The following is a 9,079-nucleotide window of genomic DNA, read 5'->3' on the forward strand; positions in this document are numbered from 1 at the left end:
TGAGAAACATGACACGATAGAGAGAGAGAGAGAGAGAGAGAGAGAGAGAGAGAGAGAGAGAGAGAGAGAGAGAGAGAGAGAGAGAGAGAGAGAGAGAGAGAGAGAGGAGACTAGGAGCTGCTGCAAAACACTCAACAGTGCTGCGTTCACGTGTCACTGGTAAACTCCCACTTTCCACTTTCCACCAAAGTCAGCCAATTTTTTTTCTGTCAGAATCAGAAAGCAACAGTAAGTTCAACAGCAGGTTGTGTCAACACTGATATGTAGAAATAAATGTAGAAACACCTGCATGACGCAATGAAACATCAACTTTGTCCCAGAGGAGAAACTTTACTGCACAGAGTGTAAAACATATTCGACATGTTTGCATGTTGTGTTATTACACTGATGTTCACTAACAGGCTCTGTCACCATCAAATCAATCAATCAGTAAAACATGATGTAATAAGTACTATGTACTTGTACTGTATAATGACAATAAAGTTGAATCTAATCTTATTTAATAACAAAATAGTCGGATTTTTAATGTTTGTTGTTCTAAAACCATAATAGGGACAGGGATTGGAAGTTTTCTGCAAATACTATGATGATCTATCTATCTATCTATCTATCTATCTATCTATCTATCTATCTATCTATCTATCTATCTATCTATCTATCTATCTATCTATCTATCTATCTATCTATCTAACTATCTATCTATCTATCTATCTATGTATCTAATAATATACATATATATATTTATTCCATGACTGTTAATTGGCAGAAATCAAGTGACATAAAGTGTTTATATGAAGTAAAATCTGTGTCAGCTCATTGGCGCCTCCAGCTGGAAGAACTCACACATTAACCAAATAGTAAACTAGATCATAGACTATACAGCAGCAACTGTCGAGTGAATGAAAATGTATTATTTTGATCATCAATTAATTAAGTTACCAAATATACTCTTTAATTTCTTTTGCAAAACTTTTTCAGGATCTCACATTATTGTGCTTTGAATAATTTTTAATTTCGTGAAAAAAATGAAATGCATAGATTCTAGATCATTATGATGAGCATTATGCATTATGATTTGAACCCTGTTTCCTAATATTTCGCAGTCTAGTTGATAAATGCATAAACTGCAATATAATCATACAAATAAGTGCATGGGATTAATATTGAAAAACTGTCACATAGTTGGATAAGAAAGTATATTTGAAAAAACACAATAAAAACGAAGTGAGTAGTTATGTAAAGTATTGGACATGAGATTGAAATATCAGTTGCCACCGTGCCACAGGTAGTCTATAGAAAAATCCACCAATTCAAGTAACATTATATCTTTTCATACAAACAACTATCACACAATAGTCAATAAAATCAGGTCAGCTAGACATGATATACTTGTGATTGTGTGTGATGCAGATTGTATCCAGATTATATTCTCAGCATGAATAGAGGTAAAGAAAATGAATGCATGTCACGCTCATATTTGGTTCTGAGTGGAAATGTCTTTCTAACTGGTTGTATGTGTGTTGACCACCGAGGTGTCAGCTGTGATTCGTTGTGTTCAGAGCCTCCAATGTGTAGTAAGTGTGTTGTTTGTGGAGGCAGGTTGAGGTAAAGAGCTTCGGTGCAGTGAAGGAATCCGAGGCCCGGTTTTATTTGGCCGTGGGCCTCAGGATCTGGTGGCCCAGTTCTATGACAAATCTGGAGTAATCCCCCCCTGTTCGCACTTGTGTACACAAATAGACCCTTTGCAGTGTTTGTGAAGGTTAACCCTGAAAAAAATATACAAACAAAACACCCCTGACGTCCACTTTAACTTAAATAATGCAAGTATTTCTTCTAGGAACAAAAGTCGATGAAAAGTGGTCTTTATTCTTCAGGAAAAACAAAACACAAGTAACACTGCAGTGATGTTACATCAAAGAAGCCAAAGAGTGAGATTCATAGCAAACTAAAGTCAATTCCAAGGACTGGATTGTCTAATAGCACTGGAATATTGTTTTTAACGCACATGAGTTTCAGATTGTTCGCTGCATTAAAAACTGTGATGTCAGTTAAAAAATGACCAGGACCTCGATGAGAACTTAGATCAAATTGTGCCCAGTTATACAACCACTCAATCCTGATGATTACATATAAAAGTTTGACTCAGTTTTTAAACAGTCCGCTGTAAATTCTTTTTAAGAAGTCAGAAAGTATCCAATTTGTCATAAGGTATAAAAACAACCCCATAAGAAATAAATAAAACATCTGAATAAGTAATGAAATAAGTATCAATTACTCATCATATAACAGCATCAGGGAGGTTGACTGGCTTTACTCGTGTTTGCTATGAAGAAGCTTGTGTCCACATATAGAATGACAATCACAGGCAACTGTTCCTTCAAAGAAATCCATAGATAATGAATAATATTAAGAATTGTATTCTTAAGCATTAACACTAAAAAAAAAACACACACACACACACGTGCTAGCTTACTGGGTGCTTCTGAATGTGCCACACAACTTTATCATTTAATGAACCTATGGAGTGCAAGTGGTGCCTTCTTCAGGCTCCACACAGCCAGACATGACCTGACAAGTTTTCTTTAAGAGGCTGTAGTGTGAGAATGCAAATGCACAGAGTAAGTTGCTCCAGACATTTTCCAGAAATGTTCCTGCAATACAGCAGTAAATTTACAGGAAAACTCACAGGCAATAAGTGGGTGTGGATTCTAACGGATGTAGAAATGGAGGAATGCAAATATCTCAGTATGAAAAGGAGGAGCCATTCACGTGCAAGACACCGTTAAGATGTAAACTTGGAAAAACAATGAGTCGAGAGCTTTTGGCTTTAAATGAAAACTCAAAAGTTGACATAATACGTTATCTATCCAGACGCCACCCTTCAGCTGAACGTTGTAATATTTTCCAGAGTTCATGTCTGAAAACAGCTTTAAAGACAGCAGATGTTTATCAAGACTCAGTGGTGTAATAAAGAACAACTGACACAGAAAATACCCCAAACGACTGACCTAATGCATGTTCATGATTAAACAGATATAAAAAGTCAAACTTCCTATTAAAGAGGCTCCAGATAGCAATTCCCTGAAATGTTGTAAAGTGTAAACAGCGAAGAGGCCTCTACTGGTAACCAACTGGGAATTACACGGCCAATTGTTCTTGTACCTGCAGATTTTCACGATTTTAACGAAATTGTAATGTTTTTATAACATTATTGTTTCATGCATTGTTTTAAGAAGGATATTTCAAGTTTAAATGTGTACAAAAAAAAAGATGTGTTCCTGAGAAGAAAGATCCAATTCTGTGTTTTTAGAACAGTGCAATCAGAACCTTGTAATCCCAAATTTGTTGAGTAAAAGCAATTTAGCATCACATCTGCTCTGACAGATTTATGTAACGGAGGTTTCAGGAGATTTTCAGTCAGAATGTGTAAACTTCACAAGCACAACCAACATCAGGGGGTAAAATACATCTCTTTGGTCAGCATTGACACGATGCACGGGATCTGTTTCTTTGCATTAAAACCTGGTGAATAGGAGACAGACTCAAACTCCACTGCCACCTTGTGGTTCACTCGTGTCATGATGTGCTGGAGCTCCAACTGCTTTCCGTACTTGCTGATCATTTCGCACAGCGACTGCATGAACCAGGAGCCACTGGTGGTGTTCCTCCACGAGTAGTAGCCTGGAGAGAGGAGAGGAGAGATGGAAGATATGGATATTCAGAAAAGGGAAACAATACATGAGCAAGGAGATTCATGTGTCTGTGTGTGAGTGTTCACCTGGGGCTGTGGAGAAGGCGTAGAGGAAGTCCGCTTCCACAGGGATCCTGGTCGTACCATCGTCTACACTGTCTGTTTCAATCCCTCCATCCAGATCAGTGCCTCTGCAAGCCTACTCCACGTGCACACCAACACAACAGGAACCGGTTAGAGGTCACAGATACTAAAAGCCGGAGGGAAGCTGAGAGGAGACGAAGCAGGAACAATTTAAATACCTGTATGAAGAAGAGTCTGGGTTTTCCCACCAGCGATTTGACGCGGTCGCCTCGGAACAGCGAGGTGAGGTACTTGAGCTCCACGGAGCCGTCGGTGCCGAAGAACACGCCCTCGTCTCCGTGACTCAGCAGGACGCACACGAGCGAGGCCGAGGAGCTGTGATCCTCCTTCGATACTGTCGTTAAAAACATGCACAAAAGTAAATTTATTTAAAGGGGCTGATGTGGAAAAAGGTAAATGATGTATGTACAGTATATGTACTTACCGCCAACTAAAACCTGCTTCAGCTGCTCCACTGTCTGGTCGTTGTAAACCTTCACTTTATATCCCAACTTGGCAAAGACTTTCATCGCGTTGGCCGCATCCACGTCGGTCCCATTCCGCTGATTCATGCCTGTTGTAAAAAAAGACATTATTCTGTTTACTTACAAATACAATGAAAAAACATTTATAAAGGAAATGCTTAGGTAGGCAGTTAAATACAAAGCAGATATTGACGTATTTTCCCTCAATATTAAAGGCCATAAACACCTATTGTACAACAGTCAATTAAAACAGTATTTGGGCTAATTAGACTTTGCTGATCTCTCTGTGGGATTAATCTTAGATTCACCAGTGGGATAAATGAAATCGGGACCCCTGGCTGCCCGTCAAATGATCGTGATGATGGCTAAAGCATGGTCACCTTTAGGTTTTCAACCTCGACTTTTGAACAGCCAGCCGGATCTACCTGAGGAGCTAAGGCTGGGTGCAGGCACATAAAGGGTCAACAACTCTGTGATGTCGCTTGGGGCCAGAACCCGAGCTGCTTTATAAGTGATCAGTAAAATCGTCAAATCAAATCTAAAACAGTCAGTGAGATGCGCAAGGATCGGAGAGATGTGACGTTGCCTTTTAAGACGAATGAGAAGCCGAGCGGCTGCGTTCCGAACTAGTTGGAGGCAGGAGAGTGACATTTGGATTATGCCTGAGAGGAGGGAGTTACAGTCGTCCACTCTAAAGAAGACTAGTGCATGAAATACTTTACATAATAGATTAATTATCTATTCTATAAAAGGCTGCTGTCAGGCAGGGACATTTTTGTCATTGCACAGAATCACAGGTCTAGTGTCTGTGTTTTGTGAAGTGAAAAGCAAACCCCACCCGCAGCTGGATTCATTCTGATCAGTGCATAACGTCTGTTGACAACACACATGACTCCAACCTGATCGGCCAGAAAAAGTGAAAACACCAACACAGGTGTAAATAACTGAATTAGTGATGGTTGATTTCAATTTGCTGCTTCACTGTCACGGCATACTGAAGTCACTGTTATGTAATTAGTTAATGCTAATAACGCACTTATGCTAACAATACATAATTATGATGTTTTAGTTCATACTAATAACATACTAATCCTCATTACATGATATACTATTACTTGACAAACCAAAGACACATGTAGTTAATAATTAACTTTAATAAAATGATATATTATTAGTCAAAACTCATCGTATACTGTCTACTTCCCCGACCGAGTATGGATGTAACTTTTATTCAAATCCCAACACTGCTGCATTATAAACAAACCATTGCTTCCAGGCCACTGTGTGTGTCGGGGGATTGAACATTTTGAATCTGTTGTGTACAGTAGCTGTGATCACCTGCTCTGTCCGTGGGAGTGAGGCTGTTGAACAACTAACTAGCCCTTCACACGAAATGTTCATAGCTATTCAAATAAATCATTGTATAGACGACGCGGGGAATTCTGAGAATGCAAAAAACAATTACGACAAGAACCTTTTCTGGGTGATCAACTACAAAGAATAAAAAGAACCTGACAGGCTGATATTTCCCATCAAACTGACTGGTGTTGAACAAGCAGTCGTGTGTGTACAGTAAGTCCTGCTAAGCGAGTTTGTTAAAAACAGCTCTGATGCTCTGAACACTGCGGAGAGACTGAAGCTGTGTTTACTGAAACCCAAGGTCTTCTCAGCCAGACGTTACATCCTCTTTCAGTACGAGCAGACACGGCTCCTCTGAGCTCAGGTCGCACAATGTTCCTGTTTAGAGTAGAAAAGGACTCAAGGTTTCACACTGTGTCTTGCTGCTCGGTACAAACACTCCCCCCCCCCTCTCTACAGTCCCTCAAAGTGCAGAGGCTGACACCGTCCTCTTAAAGCAACCACATCAAACTTCAAACTCTAAAGAGGAAGGTTATTTGTGAAACCTCGACTTCCTTATCTGATACTGACAGTTCACAGCACAAGTTATTGAAGTGTGGTTATGTTGTTAAAAAAAAACAGAAAAAAGAAAAAAGGATGAAACACAAGAATTATGTTGCAACGGCCTGCTGGCTGTCATTCTCTACAGACTTTACTGCCTCTGGTCTCAGGTGAACATTGGTCCCATTTGAGATAGTGAGTGTAGCAGCTGGGCTTTCAGACCGAGACGTCCGGGCGTCTCACGTACGGAGGTTTGAGTCCGACTGCAGTGGCCACAGGTTCAATTCGGACCCTTTGCTGTAGATCTTCCCTCTCTCTCTCTCTCTCTCCTTTCACACTGAAATGCTGTCCTATCAATAGAGGCCAAGATATCTGGAAAGAAAGCTCTTCATGGAACTCACACGGGTCAAGACCATGTTTGTTGGATACTGGTAAACACAGCAGTGTTGAAGCAAATGGTTGCTGAAGGAGATATAAACATTACAAATGATTACAGGTTTGCCTCCTCAACTACAGTGCCCCCCCCACTGCCCAAAGACTGAACCCTGGTGTTCAACTTAACCAAGAACTTGCTAATCAACAACCTGTACAGTTTAGAGCCAATGACACCACAGCTTTCTGACATGGAAGCGAACGAGTCCAAACTAGTCCGGCACCTCCAGGAGACCGAGTGGGAAACGCTCATGTACACAAACTGGAAACTGGAGACGCTACAACAGAGACAACACAGGGACGTCTAGAGACAGCGAACACCTCACTGCTACTCAAAGTTTAAACAGAGTACATCTGAGCCAGGTGACCCATTAAGCTTAGGCTGACCTTACTTTATTAAGCCGAAGTGTGGATTGACACAAACCCTGAACCCAAAATCAAAAGGAGAACGACAAAATCTAAGTAGAAATACAAGAAATGACCGGAAATTTGTATTGACAATTTAGATCATAGAAAATAACAATCGTAACAATCACGAGAACTGAACCTTGTGTCTCTCAATGGCTCATTTTGTCTGGATTTTAAGGGCTTGTTGGGCCCTGGTGGACGTGTGTGCTCATCCCAGTGCCATTCATCTGAAAGTAAACTAGACCTCGTTCATCACCTGTTCTCCTGTCGAAGTTCTTGTTGTTGATGATGATGCACTGGCCGATGCTGGGGAAATCCAGGCTGTACCTGAAGCTGTGGGACTGGGCCTTGGCGTCCACTTCCTCGGGAGCAGACGAAGACGCCTCGGACCTGAGGGACAATAAACACAACAGTAGTTACACAATCAGATTCAGACAACACCAAGTGTAGGACCCACATCTCCCATGAGACCTTCCTCAGGGTTCATACACATTTTGACCAATGGATTTCCATTACTTTTCAATAACTTTGAACCAAATTTCCATGACCAAACATTTTGTGAAATCTCGGTGTGTACGTGAAAAAGTGACGAAATGTAGTATTTAAACTAACAATAAGAATTCCAAGGCATACAGTATACCTTAAATGACACAAACCCAAGTAGGCCTGCTTATATTTTGAACGTATTTCTTTAAAACCATATGAATTATTTAAAACTCTAAAGGTAATAACGTGTAACTAAGGTTTAGTGAATTCTGGGATAAACCGTGACAAAGGGTTTTTTAGTTTGTCCCATTTGGGCTACTGTACAAAACATGGCGGCCTCCGTAGAGGCTCCAGCTGTGAATTAAAGGGGCTCGTTCTAATCTAGGGTCAAGAAAACAACAATTCCTACAATTTAAATGATAATACACATCACTGGGATTTTGTCATGTAATAGACCCATAGTCCTGCACACTGGAGCTTTGGCCGGTTTGCAGGCTCACACCCAGCGGGCTGGTAGGAGGTGAAACGCGGGGAGAATAACAAGATGAGCTGGAACATAGAGTCTCTTATTAGCTTCCTATGCTAACAATAGACAAACAGCTAAGAGGCTAATCGAGCTCACCTCGGCTCGTCGCTGGGCTTCGCGTCCGTGGAGTCTTCTCCGGCTCGTCCGGCTCCGTTCGCCGACATGTTTCCTTTCTATCGGGTCAGACACTGCGGTGAACTCCGGTGTCTTCGGCTTTCAAACTGTGTCTGTGTTCCTGGAGGAGGAGGAGGAGAAGGAGGAGGTGGAGGAGGAGGGAGCAGCTCCGCCTTGCGAGTAAACAATAGATGATGGCGTCAACAGCACAAGACGCGCTTGTTTTTGTCACCAAGGCCTCCCTGTGTGAGAGGAGACTGACTCAGCACTATCTCCTCCCCGCTGGTAGGGTGTCTCAAACACTGAGTTCAGATATGTCTTTGTTTCTTTATGAGGTTAGCTCACAATAGATGTTGTTCTAATTGTATTTTTATTGAATCTAAAACAAGTTGGGGGAAAACAAACTCAACTGGAAATACTGAAAATAAACCCCACTTGTTTCAGTTTTATTTTGACAGAATTCCCCCAAACGTCCCAGAGACACTGGTCACATGTCCCTGATGTTTACTGGTATTTTAATGGGAATAACCCTTTTTTTCAAATTTTCAAATTCTGCTCGAACATGAATGCATCCCTATAAAATAATTTAACTCTCAGAAAGAGCTCGCCGTTGTTATAATGCTACTTCTGAACGATACTATCATGTATTGTTGAGGCAAATCATTGTTTAAGTCCACAATTACCCTTTTATATAACTTTCTCCTTTTTAAGTACACTTGAATATAAAATGAAATTCAGATTTTCAGACAGTCTTTCCACTCCAGTGACAAACAGCAGCAGAGACAAAAACAGAATTCAGATGTTCCTGATGTTTACTGGTATTTTAATTGGAATAATAATTTTTTCAAATTTTCAAATTCTGCTGGAACATGAATGCATCCCTTATCAAGTCATTTGAACTCTCAGAAATCAACC

General features: G+C 40.7%; 1 protein-coding gene across 1 annotated transcript; it reads right to left on the bottom strand.

The window, feature by feature from the left end:
* Nucleotides 1-1,846: 1,846 nt before the first annotated feature.
* On the bottom strand, nt 1,847-8,280 carry casp3a (caspase 3, apoptosis-related cysteine peptidase a). The gene is made up of 6 exons (XM_061086289.1): nt 8,147-8,280; nt 7,295-7,428; nt 4,260-4,388; nt 3,994-4,169; nt 3,779-3,890; nt 1,847-3,681 (listed from the first exon to the last, which is right to left on the bottom strand). Exons 1-6 carry the CDS (start codon nt 8,212-8,214, stop codon nt 3,452-3,454), a joined length of 849 nt encoding a protein of 282 aa, XP_060942272.1. The 5' UTR covers nt 8,215-8,280; the 3' UTR covers nt 1,847-3,451.
* Nucleotides 8,281-9,079: the final 799 nt, after the last annotated feature.

Source organism: Limanda limanda, chromosome 2, assembly GCF_963576545.1.
Source record: "Limanda limanda chromosome 2, fLimLim1.1, whole genome shotgun sequence".
In the NCBI taxonomy this organism is placed as follows: domain Eukaryota; kingdom Metazoa; phylum Chordata; class Actinopteri; order Pleuronectiformes; family Pleuronectidae; genus Limanda; species Limanda limanda.